At 45.6% G+C, this 22,591-nt stretch overlaps 1 protein-coding gene across 3 annotated transcripts in view; it reads right to left on the reverse strand.

The window, feature by feature from the left end:
- cep192 (centrosomal protein 192) overlaps positions 1-22,591 on the reverse strand; it is a 203,953-nt gene that overhangs the window by 115,790 nt on the left and 65,572 nt on the right. For all 3 annotated transcript variants that reach the window (XM_072468422.1, XM_072468423.1, XM_072468421.1), the window contains 6 exons: positions 22,418-22,548; positions 20,928-22,164; positions 19,338-19,431; positions 17,321-17,435; positions 10,281-11,175; positions 8,025-8,173 (listed from right to left, as the gene is read on the reverse strand). In XM_072468422.1, the coding sequence (XP_072324523.1) occupies positions 8,025-8,173; positions 10,281-11,175; positions 17,321-17,435; positions 19,338-19,431; positions 20,928-22,164; positions 22,418-22,548 (2,621 nt within the window). The remainder of the gene's footprint in view (positions 1-8,024; positions 8,174-10,280; positions 11,176-17,320; positions 17,436-19,337; positions 19,432-20,927; positions 22,165-22,417; positions 22,549-22,591) is intronic.

Here is a 22,591-nt window from a genome sequence, read left to right on the forward strand (position 1 = left end):
AAATCCCATGCATTTCCATTTTACACACTAATCTCTTTGACCTTGTCAAAAGCTTTCTAGAAGCCCAAATAAATAACATCCACTGGCTCCCTTCATCAACTCTACTATAATAATAATCCTTATCGTAACAAGTAGGCTTACATTAACACTGCAATGAAGTTACTGTGAAAAGCCCCTAGTCGCCACATTCCGGTGCCTCTTCGCTACACAGAGGAGAATTCAGAATATCCAAATGACCTAATAGCATGTCTTTTGTAACCTGTGGGAGGAAACCGGAGCACCCAGAGGAAACCCACGCAGACACAGGGACAATGTGCAGATTTCACGCATTGTCTCAATGACAGTGAGACAGTGACTCAGCCAGGAATCGAACCTTGGACCCCGTGAAGCCATAGTGCTAACCACTACAATATCATGCTGCCCACGACTAATCACATTCTTGAAAAATTCCAGTAGATTTGTCAAGCATTATTTCCCTTTCATCAATCCATGCCGACTGTCCGACCAGTCACTGTTTACCAAATGCTCTCCTATTAAATATTTTATAATAAACTCTCGCATTTTCCTTACTACCGACATCAGGCTGACTGGTCTATAATTCCCTGTTTTCTTTCTGTCTCCTAAATACTTCTGAAATGTTGCAAGAGTTTCTGCCTTCTCCACCCTTTCAGGCAGCAGATTCCAAACTCCCACCACCCTCTGGGTAAATGTTTTCCTCAAATCCCGTCTAAACCTTTTGCCCCTCACTTTAAATTTATGCCCCCTGGTCATTGACCCCCCCTCCACCAAGGAAGGTAAAGCTTGTTCATGTCTACTCTATCTATGCCCCTCATAATTTTATACATCTCAATCATGTCCCCCCCCTTACTCCCTTCTGTTCAAATAAAACAATCCAAGTCTATACAACCTCTCTTCTTAACTAAAGCTCTCCAGCCCAGCCTCTGCACCCTTCTCTGTGCTGTCACATCCCTCTCATAAATGTGGATTCCAGAATCGCACGCAATACTCGAGCTGTGGCCTAACCAACGCTTTACACAGTTCCAGCATAAACTCTCTCCTCTTAAATTCCGTGCCTCGGCTAATAAAGGCAACCATACCATATGCCTTCTTAATCACTGTATTCATCTGCTCTGCTGCCTTAACGGACCAGTGTACATACATACCAAGATTCCTCTGATCCTCAGTGCTGCCCAGGGTCTTGCCATTTATTATGTATTCCCTTATTTTGTTTGTCCTGCCCAAGTGCATCACCTCACACTTATCCGGATTAAATTCCATTTGCCGCTGATCAGCCCACCTGACCAGCCCGTCTTTATTCTCCTGCAATCGGAGGGTATTCTCCTCACTATTTACCACCCCATCAATTTTCGTATAATCCGCAAACTTACCAATCAACCCTCCTACAGTTATATAAACCATAAACAGCAAGTACCCCTACACTGACCCCTCTGGGACCCCACTGGACACAGGCTTCCAGTCACAAAAACACCCCTGGACCATCACCCTCTGCTTCCTGGAAGACAGCCAATTTTGGATCCAATTTGCTAAATTTCCTTGGATCCCTTAAGCTCTTACCTTCGCTATCAGTCTCCCACATAGGACCTTATCAAAAGCCTTGCTGAAGTCCAAGTAGACTTGCATTTCCCTCATCTAAACACCTGGTCATCAAAAATCGCAATCAAGTTGATCAGACATGACCTCCCCTTAACAAAATCATGCAGACTGTTCTTGATTAACCCTGCCTCGCCAAATGCAGATTAATTCGGACTCTCAGAATTGCTTCCAATAGTTTCTGCATCACGGAGGTTACACTTACTGGCCTGCGTGACTGGCCTGTAGTTTCCAGATTTATCCCTTCCTCCCTTCTTGAATACCACATTGGCTATCCTCTAGGCCCTCTCCTGTGGCAGCAATGAATTTAAAATTATTGCAAGCGCCCCTGTTATTTCCTCCCTTGCCTTACTCAGCAGCCCGAGCATACAGATCCATCTTTCTCTTAATCACTGATGCAAAAGTCCTAGTGAGAGCACTGGCGAGGCGCCAGGAGAGCTGCCTGTCAGAAGTGATCACGGAAGATCAGACTGGGTTTATCAAGGGCAGACAGCTAACAGTGAACATCAGACGCCTGCTGAACATTATAATGATTCCATTCGGGGAGAGGACACCAGAGGTGATCGTCTCCCTGGACACTGAGAAAGTCTTTGATTGAGGAGAATGGAGGTACCATATGGAGATGCTCGGAATGGTTTGGGTTTGGGGCAGGTTTCACCGTGTGGGTGAAGGTCCTGGACGACAGCACTCGCACGGCAAGGGTATGGATGAACGCTACCAGCTCTGAATACTTTTTCTTTTAGTAAAGATTTTATCCAAGACATTTTCACATATACACACAAAAAAATCAGAAGAGCAATCAAAACAACTCAAGGAACAACTACACCCCACCTGCCCCAGAGGCCAATCCCACTTCACATTCCACCTTCCCCATTCTACATTCCCCGCCCAACCCTCAACCCCCCTTAAAGAAATTGATAAATGGATTCTACCTCTGGGTGAACTCCTCAGCTGACCATCGCAGTGCGAACTTAACCTTTTGAAGCCTCAGGAATTCTGCCAAGCCGCTCACACACACTCCCACTTTTGGTGGCTATGAGTCCCGCCTACCTAACAAAACAAAATCCTTCTCCAGGCTATCAGGGAGGCAAAGGCCAAAACATCGGCACCTCTCACCCCAGGACTCCCGGCACCCTAAATATCTCCAGCTCTGAACTCGAGACCACCTCCACAAGCCAGCACCTCGGACATCACATCCAAAAGCCTCTGCCAGAGTCCCCTCAGTCTTGGACACGCCCAGAACGTGTGAATATGATTCACGCCTGCCCCCCCCCTCCCCCACACCTGTCCTCTACCCCCACAAAGAACCTACTCATCCTCGCCACTGTCATATGAGCCCTATGTACCACTTTAAACTGGATGAGGCTTAACCTCGCACAATCCCTCTCCAGCCCATCAACGCCATTACCAGCGGCTCTATCGGCAAGGCAAAATGCAACAGGGAGAACGGACACCCTGCCTCATCCCACGATGTAGCCCGAAGTACCCCAAACTCACTTGGTTCGTCCACATGCTCGTGACTGGTGCCTTAAATAGCAGCCAGACCCAAACCACAAACCCCTGTCTGAACCCAAACCGCCCCAGCATCTCCAACAGATATGCCAACTCCACACGATGAGCCACCTTCTCCGCATCCATCGTTACCACTGCCTCCACACCTCCTGCCCATCCGAATGCATCATGATTACATTGAGGAGCCTCCTCACATTCACCGACAACTGCTTCCCCTTCACAAAACCAGTCTGATCATCACCTACCACCCCCGGCACACAGTCCTTAATTTGCGATACCAACACCTTAGTCAATAACTTGCCAACCATATTCAATAGTGATATTTGGCGGCATGATCCACACTGCTCCGTGTCCTTGGCGTACTTCAAAATTAGTGAGATGGAAGCCTGCAACAACGTTGTGTGTGTGTGTGTGGGGGGGGGGGGGGGGGGGGTACAGAGAGAAAGAGTTCCCTTCTCTCCTTTGCTTCATTATATACCCTCACCAGCAGTAGCCCCAAACTACCAGGAACTTGTCTGACCCCGGGGCCTTCCCTGCCTGCATCGTCTCCAAACCATCCATCACCTTCCTCAGTCAAATTGGATCCCCCAGTCCCTGAACCAGCCCCATCGCCACTTTGGGAAACTCTAACCAATCCAAGATCCGCCACATTCCCTCCTCCCTGGTCGGGGGCTCCGACTCGTACAGCCTCTTATAGAAAGCCTCGAACATCCCATTCACCCCTCCGGGTCCATCACCATTTTGCCCTTATCATCCCTAACCTATCGCTCTCCCTCACCGTCTCCTGATTTTTCAACTGGTGGGCCAACATCCTACTTGCTTTTTCCCTACTTGCTTTTCCCCCCATAATCATACACTGCCCCTCCGCAGCTGCCCCACTGACTTCCCCGTAGAAATTCCATCTGAAGCCTTTGTCTCTCCTTCAACAGCACTGCCTTTGGCGCCTCCAAGTATCTCCTGTCCACCCTCAAAATTCCATCCACCCGCCTTACCCTCTCCTCCTGCTCCACTTTCCTTCTAGAGCCCGAATTGATATGAACTACCCACCGAGTATGGCCTCCAGTGCCTCCCACAGCATGGTGGCTGTGACCTCCCCAGTGTTGTTCAGCTCGAAGTAGCCCTGAATGACAGCCCTCACCTGCCCACACACCTCCTCATCCGCCAGCAAACCCACATCCAGCCTCCACTGCAGGCATTGCCCCAGTCCCCCGGCTACCCGTAAATCCAACCAGTGCAGCGCGTGGTCAGAAACCACAATTGCCAAATTCTCAGAGTCAGCCATCCCCGCCAGCAACGTCTTCTCCAAAACAAAGAAAAATCAATCAGGGAATCAATTGAGGGCAGCATGGTAGCACAGTGGTTAGCACACTTGCTTCACTGTTCCAGGGTCCCATGTTGGATTCCTGGATTGGGTCACTGTCTGTGCGGAGTCTGCACATTCTCTCCGTGTCTGCGTCGGTTTCCTCCGGGTGCTCCGGTTTCCCCCTAGAGTCCAAAGATGTGCAGGTTAGGTGGATTGGCCATGACAAATTGCCCTTAGTGTCCAAAAAGGTTAGGTGGGGTTACGGGGATAGGGTGGAGGCGTGGGCTTAAGTAGGGTGCTCTTTCTAAGAGCTGGTGCAGACTTGGATGGACTGAATGGCCTCCTTCTGCACTGTAAATTCCATGATTCTTGGAGTACACCGGTGCACACGGGAGAAGAATGAAAACTCCTTAACCCTCGGCCTCCCAAACCTCCATGCATGCACTCCCCCAATGCGCTCCATAAACCCCCTCAGTTCCTTGGCCACTGCCAACACCCTCGACGACTTGGGACTCAACTGGTCAAAGCTTGGATCGATGACCATAAGCTCCGAATAACTTCGGCTGCACTGGCAATCGAACCACTGGCCATCGCCCTTAAATCAGCGGAGAAGTGGACAGGCATTCGAAGAGGGGGCAGAGAGCATAGAGTCTCACTCTATGCAGATGACCTGCTCTTCTGTGTGTCAAACCCCCTCGTCAATCTGGGAAAGATAACAAGACTCCTCAGGGAGTTCGGTACCTTCTCAGGTTACAAACTCAACCTGGGAATGAGCGAAATCTACCCTGTGAACCCCAAGAGGGAGGAGCAGAGCTGGAAGAACTACCGTTTAAAGTGACCCAAACCAAGTTCAGGTACCTGGGGATCCAAGTGGCCCTCACCTGGACGAGCTCCACAAATTGAACCTCTCCAGCCTGATGGAGGTGGTGAAGAGGGTCCTGCAAAGATGGGACTCACTCCCTCTTCTGCTAGCGGGAAGAGTACAGACGGTCAAAATGAAAGTGCTGTCTAGGTTCCTCCTCGTATTCAGAGATATTACATTTGGGATGTGGAGGGAGGACAGAGGGACACAGAGTAGAGGACATGTGGACAATCACTGGGGGAAACTCTCAGGAGGGGCCCCAACTCCAGAAGGGAAACAGGCTCACGTACCTGCAGCCGCGTGACTTTCTCCACAAGGAGACAAAAACATTCCCCCAGAGCCCTGGACACACATTTCAAAACACAATGGTAGGGCTGGACAGGTTAGGGGGAACAGCAAATGTGGCGACATCTACGACAACTCAGAGAAGGTCACCACCCACTGGACGAGACCAGACGGAAATGGGAGGAACTGGGTATGGGGATTAATCTGGGCCAAGGCACTGCACTGGATCAACTCCACCTCCTCCTGTGCCGAGTTAAGCCTGATGCAGCTCAAGGTGGTGCACAGAGTGCACCTTACTAAGACACGCATGAGCAAGTTCTTCCCTTAGGTGGAGGATAGTTGCAAGTGGTGTAAGGGGGGTCCCTACCAACCACACCCACATGTTCTGGAAGGGGGGGGGGGACGCAACACCACCTGGATGAAAGTGATCCTGCATATAGCAGAGAAGGAACGGAGAGGAACGCCATTCGCAGGAAGGAACACAGATCCCTCCCACACGTGGTAAATTGGGAGGACGGAACAGTCTAACCTCCCCCGAGAACTCAAGAGGGGAACCTACCCAGCAAAACGCATGTAATTATAAACTATTTAATGAGTCCTAGCAATAATTGTAAATACGTATGGAAAGTTGTGTGCAGCCAGCATAATTAAGGACCACAAGCTTCCCAGACATACTCTCTTCCACCTTCTTCCGTCAGGAAAAAGATACCAAAGTTTGAGGTCACGTACCAAACGACTCAAGAATAGCTTCTTCCTTGCTGCCATCAGACTTTTGAATGGACCTACCTCGTATTAAGTTGATCTTTTCTCTACCCCTTGCTATAACTGTAACATTATATTCTGCAGTCTCTCCTTCCTTCCCTAGGTATGGTATGCATTGCATTGTTTAGTACAATGAATTGCATGGGCAATTCATCTACCCTGCACATCTTTTTGGATTGTCGGGGTGAGACCCATGCAGACATGGGGAGACAGACAGTGACCTGAGGCTGGGATCGAACCCGGCTGCTCAGCGCCACCATGAATAAGAACACTTATGTAACTATGGTAGGGAAAAGATAGAACTAGGACCACTGTCACAGACTTGGTGACAGCTTGTGATACCTGTGTTGGTGTTGTTACTGGGTTGGTTATTATTGTTGTTTCTGTATTGTTCTGCAAAGGTTGGGTATTGAGTGCAAAAATGCCAATAAAAATACATATTTTAAAATTCCAAGTGTGGTCTCACCAAGGCCCTGCATAATTGCAAGACATGCCTGCTCCTGTACTCAAATCCTCTTGCAATGAAGACCAGCATACCATTTGACTTCTTTACCTTCATGTTTATCTTCAGTGACTGGTGTACAGGACACCCAGGTTTCATTGCACATTCCCCTCTAATTTATGGCCATTCAGATAATAGTCTCCCTTCTCATTTTTGCTACCAAAGTGGATAACTTCATATTTCTCCAAATTATTCTTCTTCATTTTCCATTCATTTGCCCACTCACTCAACTTGTCCAAATCACATTGAAGGATCTCTGCATCCTCCTCATAGCTCACCCTCCCACTCAGCTTTGTGTCATCTGCAAATACATAGATATTACATTTTGTTCCCTCATCCAAATCATTTATATTGTGAATAGATGAGTTGGGTTGGGTAATTATGTTGTACATGGCAGAAAATTTATGCAGCCAGTTCAGAAGCTGGAAAAGTGAAAATTAACAACAAGAGCGACAAGTGTGGAATAGAGCGATGGGGATATGAGGATTGGGACAGAGACATGGTCCTGTCCATCATTAAAGGAGAACCACAATTGTTGGCAGCAAAATCATGTGTATTTCATAAACTGTGGTGCAGAAATTGTAGACGTGAAAGAGACAAACTGGAAAAAATGACAAGAAATCAGGTGGATGGGGTGGGGGACAGGGAGCTTCCATGTTAGAACTTTTTTTTTTTAAATTAAAGCTTGTTTGAAGAATTTATTTCCTTTTATAAAGCAGGCAGGAGACCATTCAATTGAACATTGTGTTTACTCCATGTTGTAACAGTTTAAGGTAGATGTACAAAACACAGATTTAAAGTTAGGTTCTCAGTACAAAAGAGCTAGTGCTAATGCAACCATCATGGCTTTCACTTACTAGAGCTCTCCAGCTATTAACATAACTGCCTAACAGCACGATGCATGTACCTACACAGCAAAGACTACAGTGGTTTAAGTAAGCAGTTCATCACACCCTATCACAGGTCTCAGGGATGTGCAATAAAGGATCACATTCTATGAATGAATCAAGCAAAACTAGTATCCAGGAACAGCATGCATGTATTCAAAAAATAGATTAAAAGCAAACATTTAAAATCGGGAAGGCAGAAAGCTGGATAAAAATGGAAGATCCAAATTTGAACAACTCTGGGGCAGTTATCCTGCTGGAAGCCTATTTGATGACAAAAGATGTAAAAATAATACAAACCTTCTCTCCATTCAATGTAACACTAACAACTCCAATAGAGACTTGCATCCACCGTTCAGTTGGATTGAACATGCTGAGTGATGTTTGCGATGCTATTCCAACACAACACGAATTTGGAAACTTCAATTCCTCCGGGACCAGCACATGACCTAACACAATAGGATTTTTAGGGAAAAAGGAACTCGGCGTTAAGAAAAAAATGAAATTGCACAAAAGCTCATCAGTTTAGAAAGTTATTAAACCACACCATTTTTTGGGGACTTTAAATATAATTTAACACTCTTTCAGTCATCAAATTACTTCCATGCCCCTGCCAAAATCTCTTTTCATTTTATTAAAAACGAAAATTAACTATATTTTGAGCTTTGATTGAACGCAACCATGGGACTTTTGCCACTATCTCTTTTCCCTCCTCCTTGCTCTACCCACTGCAAAAATGTCTCTAATCAATCCAGTCAAATCATAGATGTATTGCTCAGCCAGTAAATCATACATTGAGCTCCCATTTCCCAGCAAGTTATCCAAGTAAGGGTTCACTCCTGAATTCCCTTACTGCTGAAGACCATGTTTCCAATCTTTCACGATGGGGACTAAAACCACAACACTTTCTTGGGTTATAGTTCTCCCAGTGCCCCTCAGGATCACATTTACATGTTGGTTTCAGCACATCAGGGGGAACCTGCACAAGAATGGTTGCTGCCATCTGGCTTGAAGTTGCTTGAAGAAACAATTCCTTGGTGATGCCACAATCGGAAATCTATGAGCCCTTGAGCGAAGGCCTGTGCTACTGGATTGATAATTACCTACCTGCAGAGATCAGATTTAATTTGCCTTTTGTTTCCATATAATGCTGGCACCAATAAGTGAAAATGTCTTCATGTCAGCATTTTCTTAGTACCAGAAAACTTTTTGATGCCAGTGATACCAAGGGTCTTCAAAAGATTCCTTGGCACATATGGGGTGCCAATGTTATTTCATCAGCATTCTATTTTGGCGAGTGCCCAACTAAAATTGAAATTAAGTTAAATTATTCAGCATCAAGTGGCACCAATGTTTCTACAAGTGTGTCAACTTACGAATAGAAGTAGACCATACTGAGCCTGCTCTGCCATTCAATACGATCATGGCTGATCCCCTGCCTCAATTTCACTTTCCCACCTACATCCCATATTCCTCGATTTAGATCAAAATCCATCCAACCCAGCCTTGAATATACTGAACTGTGGAGCATCGACAACTCCCTTGGGTAGAGAATTGCAAACAATTGCAATCCTTTGAGTGAAGAAATTTCTTTCACCTTGGTGCTAAATAACTGAACCTTTATCCTGAGGTTGTACTCTACGGGCGGCACGGTAGCTAGCACTGTTGTTTCACAGCTCCAGGGATCCGGATTTGATTCCCGAGTTGAGTCACTGTTTGTGCTGAGTCTGCACGTTCTCCTAGTGTCTGTGTGGGTTTCCTCCGGGTGCTCCGGTTTCCTCCCACAAGTCTCAAAAGATGTGCTTGTTAGGGGAGTTGGACATTCTGAATTCTCCCTCAATGTACCCGAACAGGCGCCGGAGTGTGACGACGAGGGGAATTTCACAGTAACTTCATTGCAGTGTTAATGTAAGGCTACTTGTGACATTAATAAAGATTATATTACTATTATTTTGAGTGGTCGACCAGAGGGAAAGCAATCCGTGTCTACCCTGTCAACTAATTAAGGATCTTGATAATTCAATGAGATCACGCCTCATCTTCCAAATTCCAAAGCACATGAATCCAATTTACTCTGCCATGCATACGACAACCCTCTCACCCCAGGGCAAGAACATGGCAGATGGAATCTAATGTGAAAAAATGAGGTTATCCACTTTGGTAGAAGGAAAAGATGCAGAGTATTTTTTCAAATGATAGATTAGAAAGTGTAGATGTGCAAAAGAACTTGGGTGTTCTCATCAGTAAACCACTGAAGGCTAACATGCAGGTGAAGCAGGCAATTAGGATGGCTAATGGTATGTTGGCCTTTATCACAAGAGTACAGGAATAGTGCCAATTTGCGATCTAGGTCATGTATTTTATAAAATCACAGTAAGAAGTCTTACATAACCAGGTTAAAGTCCAGTAAGAAGTCTTACAACATCAGGTTAAAGTCCAACAGGTTTGTTTGGAATCACTAGCTTTCGGAGTGCAGCTCCTTCATCAAGTGAAAAAAATTCAGCATTTCCAGTTCGAGCAACAATTTCAACTCCAGAAGTTATTTAAAAAACTTACCAACATCTCTCAATTGATGTCCACCTGACCACTGATCAATCACACCCATTCTAGAAGAGTAGTTAACGGACTGCAAGTCCAAAGGTATTGTATGTGCACTGTAGAACTGAGTTGGGTCTAGCATCCTTGTTCTCAATTTAGGGTCAAGTTGAGTCCCAAATGCTTGAATATTTCCCATGAGTATATTAGCATCAGATGCATGATTATGCATATTAGAAGACAAAGTGTTGCCAAAGTAGCACGAAGTCAAAGGCACATTTAGACAATTGGCATTGGAGGTCAGAGGTCCCAAATACTGCTGGGCCAGTGGAGTTGTTAATAGTGAATGCCCAGTTAGTAATGTTGGACCTGCCATGGGCCCATCTGAAGAAGCTCCTTGAGGTTTAAAGCTTGAAATAGGCATATATCTGCAATCAGTATTTAATGGTGGGAGAACACCTAATGCACTATTAGTTGTAGAGGCAGCATTCAACAATTTAACGCAATGTATTTTGTTCATCTTGTCCGTAGATCCATGAATATGATCAGTTTTTTGTAGTGCAGAGGATTCTTCATGCACCATTGGTTTGCCTGATGCTGCAGGAGGAAAAGCATCTATTTGCTGATTAACTGACTGTAGTATCTTGGCTTTCTCAGTCTGTAGAAAAGATAACTTGTCAGGTATTTGTGAACGACATCCATCTTCTGCTTTTCCCACAGGACTTCTGCTTTCATGGTTGTTCTGTTGCTCACTACCTGATTTTCTTGACTGTAGGCAAGGCTTGCAAAAATCATCTGCATGTTCTTCCAATGAGTTTGGAAATGTCAATTCACTTGGATTAACTAGAGTTTGGTCTGGAGTTGGAATGGGACTTGATCGAATAATTGTAGTGCTTAGTTCGATGGTTTTGTCATTCTGTGAAAGAAAGTTACACTTTTAGGAACAGAATGTGGTTTGCTAAAGGCAGTGACAGAAGTTATTTCTGAACAATGATGGCTGTATTAATATGCAAATACTGTATAAACATAGAACAGAATTGTAGAATCCAGACAGTGCAGAAACAGGTCATTCAGCCCTTAAGACTCTGAAAGAGCACCTTACCCAGGCCCAATCCCCACCCTATCCCCGACACCCCACCTGGGGGCAATTTAGCATTGCGAATCCACCTAACCTGCACATCTTCAGACTGTGGGAGGAAACTGGGGCACCCAGAGGAAACCCACGTAGACACGGAAGAATGTGCAACAAACCCAGGTCTCGGACGCTGTGAGGCAGCAATGCTAACCACCATGCCGAACAAGAAAGTTATTGGCTCCTGCACATGAGATACAATCTACCGTCTTTTTGGAGTTTTTCAGTTTCACAAAGTAACAGCTCATGTGTATCTGGTATTTACAAACAAGTTTGCTTATTTGCACCATTTTTTATTGGTGGTTAAATTCCTCTCTTGCGTGCTGCAAGGGCCTTCCCCATCTCCCCCACATACACCCCTCCCCCCCCCTTCCTGGTCACTATTGGCCTCAAACAGGTCTTGGAACAGGCTGATGAATGGCCCCCACACTTGATGGAAGCCCTTGTTTGACCCTTGGATGATGTACTTGGATCGTCTCCAGGTCTGCCAGCCAGTCTGCAGCTGTGGGCGCTGCTGATCTCCAGCCGAGCAGGATTCTCCGGCATGCGATCAGGGAAGCGAAAGCCAGGGCGCTGGCCCTCTTCCCCATATGAAGATCTGGCTGGTCCAATACCCCGAAGATTGAACTCCCGGGCACGGCTCCATCCTCATCCCCACAATCCTGGACATCACGTCGAAGAAGGCTGTCCAGAACCCAAAGAGTCTGGGGCATGCCCAGAACATGTGGACATGATTGGCCAGGTCACCCTGGCACCCTTCACATTTGTCCTCTACCTCCAGGAAGAACCTGCTCATTCAGGTTCTAGTTAGGTGGGCTCTGTGCACCACTTTAAACTGCATGAGGCTTCGTCTAGCACAGGAGGTGGAGTTGGCCCTATTCTGTGCTTCGCTCCAGAGTCCGCAAGCCACCGCCATCCCCAATTTGTCCTCCCCTTTCCGTCTAGCTTCGTCCAGTGGTAGTCTTGCCTGTCCAGCAACCGTCCATATATGTTCCCACAGTTCTGCCCCTCCTTACTGTCTGTGTTGATTAGTTCCTCTAGTAAAGTGTCTCGCAGGGCCCGGAGGTACTTTGCCATCTCCTTGTGGAGATAGTGTTTAATTTGGAGGTGCCTGGGCAGCACAGTGGCGCAGTGGTTTGCACTGCTCACGCTGCCGTGTTCCAGGTTCGATCACGGCTCTGGGTCACTGTCCGCATGGAGTTTGCACATTCTCCCAGTGTTTGCGTGTGTTTCGCTCCCACAACCTAAAGATGTGCAGGATAGGTGGATTGGCCACGCTAAATTGCCCCCCAATTGGAAAGATGAATTGGGTACTCTAAATTTATAAGAAAAAGAAAAATTTGGAGGTGCCTGAGCTCTTGTCCCGTCGGCAGGTCCAAGTCCTCCGTCAGCTCGTCCAAGTTCGCGAATCTGTCCCCTACCTAAAGGCCCCCAACTGCTTGCGTCCCTCCGCCCCATCTCCACTTTTTAAAGGTGGCGTCAAGCACGGCTGGTGGGAATTTGTGGTTACCGCAGATGGGGGCCAACTCGGTTAGACCAAAATACTGCTTCATTGCATGATTGCTTTCAACGATGGCTGGCAGACCTGGAGACGATCCAAGTACATCATCCAAGGGTCAAACGAGGGCTTCCATAAAGTGTGGGGGCCATTCACCAGCCGTTCTGTGGATCCGAGATGTAGAACAAAGAACAAAGAACAAAGAAATGTACAGCACAGGAACAGGCCCTTCGGCCCTCCAAGCCCGTGCCGACCATACTGCCCGACTAAACTACAATCTTCTACACTTCCTGGGTCCGTATCCTTCTATTCCCATCCTATTCATATATTTGTCAAGATGCCCCTTAAATGTCCCTATCGTCCCTGCTTCCACTACCTCCTCCGGTAGTGAGTTCCAGGCACCCACTACCCTCTGCGTAAAAAACTTGCCTCGTACATCTACTCTAAACTTTGCCCCTCTCACCTTAAACCTATGCCCCCTAGTAATTGACCCCTCTACCCTGGGGAAAAGCCTCTGACTATCCACTCTGTCTATGCCCCTCATAATTTTGTATACCTCTATCAGGTCGCCCCTCAACCTCCTTCGTTCCAGTGAGAACAAACCGAGTTTATTCAATCGCTCCTCATAGCTTATGCCCTCCATACCAGGCAACATTCTGGTAAATCTCTTCTGCACCCTCTCTAAAGCCTCCACATCCTTCTGGTAGTGTGGCGACCAGAATTGAACACTATACTCCAAGTGTGGCCTAACTAAGGTTCTATACAGCTGCAACATGACTTGCCAATTCTTATACTCAATGCCCCGGCCAATGAAGGCAAGCATGCCGTATGCCTTCTTGACTACCTTCTCCACCTGTGTAGCCCCTTTCAGTGATCTGTGGACCTGTACTCCTAGATCTCTTTGACTTTCAATACTCTTGAGGGTTCTACCATTCACTGTATATTCCCTACCTGCATTAGCCCTTCCAAAATGCATTACCTCACATTTGTCCAGGTTAAACTCCATCTGCCATCTCTCCGCCCAAGTCTCCAGACAATCTAAATCCTGCTGTATCCTCAGACAGTCCTCATCGCTATCCGCAATTCCACCAACCTTTGTGTCGTCTGCAAACTTACTAATCAGACCAGTTACATTTTCCTCCAAATCATTTATATATACTACAAAGAGCAAAGGTCCCAGCACTGATCCCTGTGGAACACCACTGGTCACAGCCCTCCAATTAGAAAAGCATCCCTCCATTGCTACCCTCTGCCTTCTATGGCCTAGCCAGTTCTGTATCCACCTTGCCAGTTCACCCCTGATCCCGTGTGACTTCACCTTTTGTACTAGTCTACCATGAGGGACCTTGTCAAAGGCCTTACTGAAGTCCATATAGACAACATCTACTGCCCTACCTGCATCAATCATCTTAGTGACCTCCTCGAAAAACTCTATCAAGTTAGTGAGACACGACCTCCCCTTCACAAAACCGTGCTGCCTCTCACTAATACGTCCATTTGCTTCCAAATGGGAGTAGATCCTGTCTCGAAGAATTCTCTCCAGTAATTTCCCTACCACTGAAGTAAGGCTCACCGGCCTGTAGTTCCCGGGATTATCCCTGCCACCCTTCTTAAACAGAGGAACAACATTGGCTATTCTCCAGTCCTCCGGGACATCCCCTGAAGACAGCGAGGATCCAAAGATTTCTGTCAAGGCCTCAGCAATTTCCTCTCCAGCCTCCTTCAGTATTCTGGGGTAGATCCCATCCGGCCCTGGGGGCTTATCTACCTTAATATTTTTTAAGACACCCAACACCTCGTCTTTTTGGATCACAATGTGACCCAGGCTATCTACACCCCCTTCTCCAGACTCAACATCTACCAATTCCTTCTCTTTGGTGAATACTGATGCAAAGTATTCATTTAGTACCTCGCCCATTTCCTCTGGCTCCACACATAGATTCCCTTGCCTATCCTTCAGTGGGCCAACCCTTTCCCTGGCTACCCTCTTGCTTTTTATGTAAGTGTACATAGAGGAGCAGGTCATCCGCATAGAGCGGCACTCTGTGCTGCCTGCCCCCTCTTAGGTTACCTTTCCAGCTTTTTGCGTCCCGCAGAGCGATTGCCAGGATGAACAAGAGCAGGGACAGCGGGCATTCCCTGCCTTGTGCCTCAGTGCAGCTGGAAGTATTCAGAGCTAGTGGTGTTGGTCCGAACGCTTGCCTTTGGGGCGCCATACAGGAATTTCACCCACGAAGTGAATCTTGTCCCCAGCCCAAATCGCTCTAGTACCTCGATGAGGTACTTCCATTTGACTCGCTCGAAGGCCTTTTCTGCGTTCAGGGAGATGATCACCTCTGGCTTTCTCTTCCCGGAAGGGGTCATTATTACATTTAGCAGTCGCCTGATGTTCACCTGCGCTATCTCCCTTGTGGTTGCCTGCTTTCTCAGCTGGTGAGCCAGGAAGCTTTCAGCCTTTTCCTGTGTGCGTAGAAGATCTCCCGTTTCTGGCACAGTTGGTGCACTGCTTTCCTGGTGGATAGAAGGATAAACTCCAGTTGCAGCTTTTCCCTCTCCACCAGAAGCTCTACGGTCAGGGCTTCTGAGTATTTTCTGTCGACCTCCAGAATGGAGTTGATTAGCTGTTGCCTGGCTGCCCTATTCTCCATTTCTTTGTGCCTTGTAGGCTATAATCTCTTCCCTAGTCACTGCCTTCAATGCCTCCCAGAACGTGGAAGTGAGACTTCACCGTTCCAGTTGTTTGTAAATCATCATAAGGTCAGGCTTCTGCATTCCGGGGCCCTCCTTTGCGTAGGGGGCACCCAACACGGCTGCCAACTATGTGTACACAACGTGGGTGCGCCCCTGCACTCTATGGGTTTCCTTTTGCCCAGGGACACTCCAAAGTGGCTGCTTTCGGCACCATCTTTTTTCATTAGCCTATTCCTCACTTGCCGAATCCCGAACGGAAGCCAACTTATTTTTCCTGCTCTTCAGCTTCTGTGTTCCCTTCCCCTCACTGACGTGATGGTATCTTCTCGAACACCATCCAATGGGAGCCAGGGGCTCTTCCATCTACTTGCGGCGGTGCCCCGACACGACCTGCCGTTGCTTCCCAAATTCCACCACCAAAATGCTGGTAAGCATCTCTGCAGTGAGTGGAGTGACTGGATTCACAGAAGCTGTCTCCACCATTTTCTCTACAAACGAGCCCTGGAAAACCTCCGATTCAGTCGTCAAACTTCGGCTTTCAGGCTATTTGTCCCTAGTCTTCCTGGACATTTCCTCACTGTAGGCACCTTATTTCAACAGACAAATGTTTTGGTTTTTTTTAAAAACAAAATAAATCCAAGAATCTGGTCAAATAGGGCTAAAAGTGGTAGCCACCTCATGCACGTTTCCCTCCTGCTTAATGCCACCATACGTCCCAAATGTGCGCACGCACGAAAAAATCTTTTGCAACGTGCGTCCTACATTTGTGTCTTCGAATGAGTGATTATAATTGAAAGTGTGCGCAAATATTCTAAATTGTGATCTTTAGGGTGGCGCAGTGATGCAGTGGTTAGCACTGCTGCGTCACGGCATCAAGGACCTGGGTTCAGTCACGGCCCCGGGTCACTATCCATGTGGAATTTGCACATTCTCCCAGTATCTGCGTGGGTCTCACCCCCACAACCCAAAGATGTACAGGGTAGGTGGATTTGCCATGCTAAATTGCCCGTTAATTTGAAAAGTTAAAAAAACAAGAAAGTGATCATTTAAATCTTTTAAAATTACTTCCACAACAGGCAATGAAATAACCCAACATTAAGATGTACTACTTCATTCACCCATTTACTTTCAACTTGAAGATGCCCTCTCCACCGTGACTTGATGTTCTCCTGCTGAAACCCTCATTCATGCCTTTCTTCTCTCCAGATGCAATTCTCTCCTGTTCCAATGCTCTCCTGGCTAATCTTCCACTTTCCACCTCAGGTAAACCCGAGCTCACCCAAAACGATATCCTATCTCACAACCATTCGTCCATCACCCTGTATCGCTGACCTGTGCCTGATTAGACAATGCCTTGATTTTCTATCTCTCAATGATTTTCAAATATCTCCTTGGCTTTGTCCCTCCCTTATCTTGTAACCTTATCCATCCCAATGCTTGCCAAAATAAATGCATACCACCAATTCTGACCACTGATGATAGTGTTCAACTGTTTGAGTTTTACTTTCTGGAATTCATTCCATAAACCTCTCTGGTTTTGGCCACCTCTCTTTTTATGTGGCTGTCAATCTCAATATTGCTTTATTGGTTCTGTGTCAAATATTGTTCAATAACATTCTTGTGAAATGCTTTGGGAAATTTTACCACATTAAAATTACTTTGATTTTGCTACTTCTTTAATAATAATAATTATTGTTATTATTATTCAGCCAATTAAAGGTTTCCACAGCTTCTTCCTACCTTAGCATTCGCAGGACTGCCAATGGCTGTACTGTTTTGCAATGTTGCATCTACACCAGAGATATAGCTTAGTCTGCTAAGGTTTGGGTTGGAGTATGTCAATGAAGAGAAACCACTGGAAAAAGGAAGATATATTTTAAGGAATAGAAAATAAACCTTGCATTTAACATATTAAGATAACAAACCATCAGATTACAGAAAGATTATAGTTTTGTTGGTCGTTCTTTCCTGAAGGTCCCAAGCTACACGGTTTCTTGGATGCTGGTAGACCTCCAGTACTCACCAGAGTTCTCCATTTTTTAATTAATGAATGCTAGAAATGTCAGTCAGCAGGAAGTGCTTCACCGCTGAGATGTGAGAAATCCATGACGCTTTCAAGCGGTCCGGACAACTACATCTGCAGGAAGTGTACCCAATGCAGCTCCTCACAGACCACATGGATCGGATGAAGCAGCCGTCGGATGCACTTCAGAGCATGCAGGTGGCCGAGAGCGTCATAGACTGGAGATTTGGAGACGTGATCACATCCAAGGTGCAGGCAGATAGATGGGTGACCGTTAGAAGGGGCAGCAGTCAGTGCAGGAATCCCGTGGCTAGCCCCTTCTCTAACAACCGTTGGATACTGTTGTGTGTGTGTGGGGGGGGGCGTGTATCAGGGGAAAATAGCAGCAGCCAGAGCTGTGGCACAACGGCTGTTATTCAGCAGGGAGGGTCAAAGCAGTAGTTATAGTAGACACTATAGACAGGGGCACAGATAGGTGCCTCTGTGGCAGTGAAAGGGACTCCAGGATGATATGTTGCCTTCCTGGACAAGGGTGTCTCTGAACAGGCATGGGATATTCTGACGGGAGAGGGTGAACTGCTAATGGATGCGGTACATATTGGTACTAACAATGTAGGCAGGAACAGTGACGAGGTCCTGCAGGGGGAGTTTGGTAGTAAATTATAAAATAGGACCTCTAGGGTTGTAATCTTGGGAGTACTCCCTTGACCACGTGCCAGTGAGGCTAGGAATAGGAAGATAGTGCAGCTAAACCCGTGGCTAAGGAGCTGGTGTAAGAGGGGGGGTTTCAGAGATCTGGATCATTGGGATCTCTTCTGGGGCTGGTGGGATCTGTGCAAGGAGGACGGGTTGCACCTAAACTGGAGCGGCATCAATAGCCTGGCCAGGAGGCTTGCTAGAGCACTCAGGAGAGTTTAAACTAGTGTAGCAGATCAGCAGGTGAAGTAACTGAAGGAGCGCTAGAGACGAAGGACAGTAAGACTAAGAGTAAGAGCAGGCAGGGAGAAGTTGCTGAACACAGTGGGGCTGGTGGTCTGAAGTTCATTTGTTTCAACGCGAGAAGTATAACAGGTAAAGCAGATGAATTTAGAGCTTGGATTAGTACTTGGAACTATGATGTTGTTTCCATTACAAAGACTTGGTTGAGGGAGGGACAAGATTGGCAGCTAAACTTTCCGAGATTTAGATGCTTCCAGTAGGATAGAGGGGGGATGTAAAAGGGGCAGGGGAGTTGCATTACTTGTTAGTGAGAATATCACAGCTGGAGCAAGGGACTACACCTTGGAGGGCTCATGCAATGAGGCAATATGGGTAGAGCTCAGGAATAGGAATTACAATGTTGTGGGTTTACTTCAACTTTTGGAAAGTTGTAAAAAACAACCGGGTCATAGTGGTAGGTGATTTTAACTTCCCCTATATTGACTGGGACTCACTTGGTGCTAGAGGCTTGGATGGGGCAGAATTTTTAAGGAGGGTTCTTGAACCCTCCAGGGGGATTTCTTGAAACAATGTGTAAATTGACCAACTAGGGAAGGGCTGTACTGGGCCTGGCATTGAGGAATGAGCCCAGCCAGGTGGTCAAAGTTTCAGTAGGGGAGCATTTAGAGAACAATTCCGTAAATTTTAAAGGTACTCGTGGATATGGGTGGCCGTCGGATGAACATGCTCAATTGGATGCAGTAAAACAAATATTCATAAAATTGAGCAGGGACATGTGACAGAAAACCAATTTACCTTGTCCTTGTGGCAGTTTGTAAATCTGTTACTTGGCTTGGTGAAGAATGAGTCAATGGTCTCAAATTGACCTGTTCTGTTGCGGAACCATGATCTATAATGAAAGAAATGTATTTCACTAAAAATTATGTATTTACTACCCATTATATAATTAAGTTTCAACTACAGTAGTCAACAATATTGTGGTAGCACCAACACAGAGCTGCAAGAGATGACTGTATTCTGATCACAGCTTCACTTCATCCTATGAATTTAGAAGCAATGAATTTACTGGCAAATATATTGCTTCTTCCAATGTACAAACAGACGCTGCTCCTTGTGATTTCTTTACATAATTCACAAGGCTGCTATTTTCTATTTTATATATAAAATATTTTATATAACTGTCCAATGTAATTCAAATCTGATCACGGGGTTACACGGCAAATACAGATAAAATATGTTACTTTAAAAGCCAGTACGTATTTTTTGGCATAAAATTACATGCACATGAAAATTGCTCAACTACTAAAGGTTATATACATAAATTGTGCATCACCAGACACACACACATCATCTGTTGAAAATTATATTCAAGTGATTCCATTATCAACTTGTGTTTATCTTTAAGGTAATAAAATGTCCCATAAAACTTCACAGGAGAGTTAAAAAAAAATGACACCAAGCCACATAGGAGATGCTAGGTCAGGTGATCAAAAGCTTCGTCCCAGAGGTAGGTTTAGAGGAGTGTCTTGAAGGAGGAAAATCATCGACTTTACAGTGCAGAAGGAGACCATTTGATCCATCGAGTATGCACTGGCCCTTGATAACAGCACCCTACTTAAGCCCAGGCCTCCACCCTCTCCCCATAACCCCACCTAACCTTTTCTTCACAAAGGGGCAATTTAGCATGGCCAATCCACCTAACCTGAACATCTTTAAAATGAAGGAGAGAAAGCGTATTCCAGAGTTTGGGGCCTAGGCAGCTCAAGGTATCGCCACCAATGGTGGATGATTAAACTTGGGGATTCACAAGATTCTAGAATTAGATCTTGGAGGGTTGCGGGCTGGAGGAGAATACATGTATAATGTGGGACGTGGAACTATGGAGGGATTTGAAAACAAGGATAAGTATTTTAAAACCAAGACATTTTTGATCGGTAGCCAACATAGGTCAGTGAGCACAAGGGCGATAGGAGAATGGGACTTCATGCGAGTTAAGTGGCAATCAGAGTATTGGATAATCTCAAGTTTACACTTCATGGGCAGCATGGTGGCACAGTGGTTAGCACTGCTGCCTCACGACGCCAAGGTCCCAGGTTCGACTCAGGCTCTGGGTCACTGTCCGTGTGGAGTTTGCACATTCTCCCAGTGTTTGCGTGGGTTTCACCCCTGCACCCCAATGTGAAGGGTAGGTGGATTGGCCATGCTAAATTGCCCCTTAATTGGTAAAAATGAATTGGATACGCGAAATGTTTTTTTTAAAGTTTACACTTCATTAAGTTGGATGGTTCTAGAGGTAGCCCTAGGAGAAATTGACATTTTATTTTTAATTACAGTAACCAATATAATTTTACGCAATTGATACTTCATTATTTAGTGACTGCTTACCAGTTTCATTGCGCTTTGGTGCAGCTACGTCACAATTAGATTGCTGAAAGCTGACCATCTCTTCCTGGTTATGGAGAGCTGAGCTTTTTTGTTCATCTCTTCCCACTTGCGGCTTTGATGTTGCACGCATTGCTCTGCCATCTTCGTATATTGTTTCACTCGTTGATTTCCTAAATCTTTGCTCCACAGGTCCAATGATATGCATTTTTGGACAATGCAGGCTGGAATCATTCATTACCACGCCTTGAACAGCCGTGGGTTGGAAAGAAACAGTGACATTTGAGTTTTTCCGTTCCGTCCTAAACATTCTGTCATCAGGTGATGTATCTGAAGACCCTTCCTCAACATCCTTTTGTATCATATCTGCTCCGCTTTCAATCCGTGTTTGACAAAGAGTTTTATCCAAGTTCGGTTCATTCTCTGCCAGACAAACTTTCTGTGTCGACAAAGTTGTTAGAAAAGATTCAGCACTTTTCTCCATTGCTATAACTGTGCCATTTATCTTTGGCACTTCAGTGAGAGTACTTCCACTTGAAATAACTTGATTCTCAAAAATTCCTTGTTTTGTCATTAACGTTATGTTGGTAAGCTGACTGTCATCATGATTGGGATCAGGAAACTTGCTCTTCTCATGTGCAAAAGATTTTGTATGATCATTCTGACTATATGGTCTGCGCTTACCCTCAACTAGTTTGGCTGATTGACAAGTTTCATCTGACTGAGTTACACTTTCTGTTTCAATAGCACTTGATTGGCCCAACTCTTCTTTTGAATGTATTGTTTTCTTTTCTTGCTTGCCTGTTCTACTCGAGGAAGATTTCTTTGAAAATGAATTTGACGTGATGTGAGGATGCCTCAAATTTTCAGATGAAACTACAGAATCTAAACTGTGAGCAGAAACAGATTCTAACAATGATTTAAATTCAGATTTCATGACTTCACTTTCACTGGCCTCAGATCTTTCACAATTCTTCTCCACAAAAACGCTCAAATCCTTCATGCCGCTTTCCAGGTCGTGCAACTGCACACTTGATTTCCTGTTAGCTGTTACAGGCTCAAGTTTCTTCCTGTTCTTATTAGAAAGCTCCAAAATCATTGCAGCTAGTTGAGCAGGATCAGCACTCACGGAAGCATCAGCTATAGCAGAAGCAATTGTACTTATGCTCAAGATGGAATCTGTGCCATTGAATAATCTTGGTTCTTCAGCTTTCGCAGGTGAACTCAAAAGTTTCATACTCTTTATACAAATAAAAGGGGAAAGCTTTTAGTCACAAGCTCATCATCTGAAGTGCAATTTAAAGCAAATATCCAAATGATGTTCTCTGAATACAAGTCTTTACTCAGTAGGTCAATGAGTTTAATACATAGCATATATTATATTAAACATAGCAGCTATTTTCAAGGGTAATTAGGGATAGGAAATAAAATTGTTGGCCAAGCCAGTGACGCCCACGTCCCATGAAATAATTTTTTTTTAAATTGTCACTGACCCCATGTTCATTCATGGAAATATTGGAACTTGGTTCTTCGTTTTGAAATTGATCATTTTCAGCCTGCTTATTAATCAGAAATGTAGTAGAAAATTCTGTAGGAGTTTCTTCATCACTTTGCTTCAGGTCAGCTGCAGAAAAATAAAATCCATGATGTTTAATAATGTAACAGTC

This window comes from Scyliorhinus torazame, chromosome 11 (genome assembly GCF_047496885.1).
Source record: "Scyliorhinus torazame isolate Kashiwa2021f chromosome 11, sScyTor2.1, whole genome shotgun sequence".
Classification (NCBI taxonomy): Eukaryota; Metazoa; Chordata; class Chondrichthyes; order Carcharhiniformes; family Scyliorhinidae; genus Scyliorhinus; species Scyliorhinus torazame.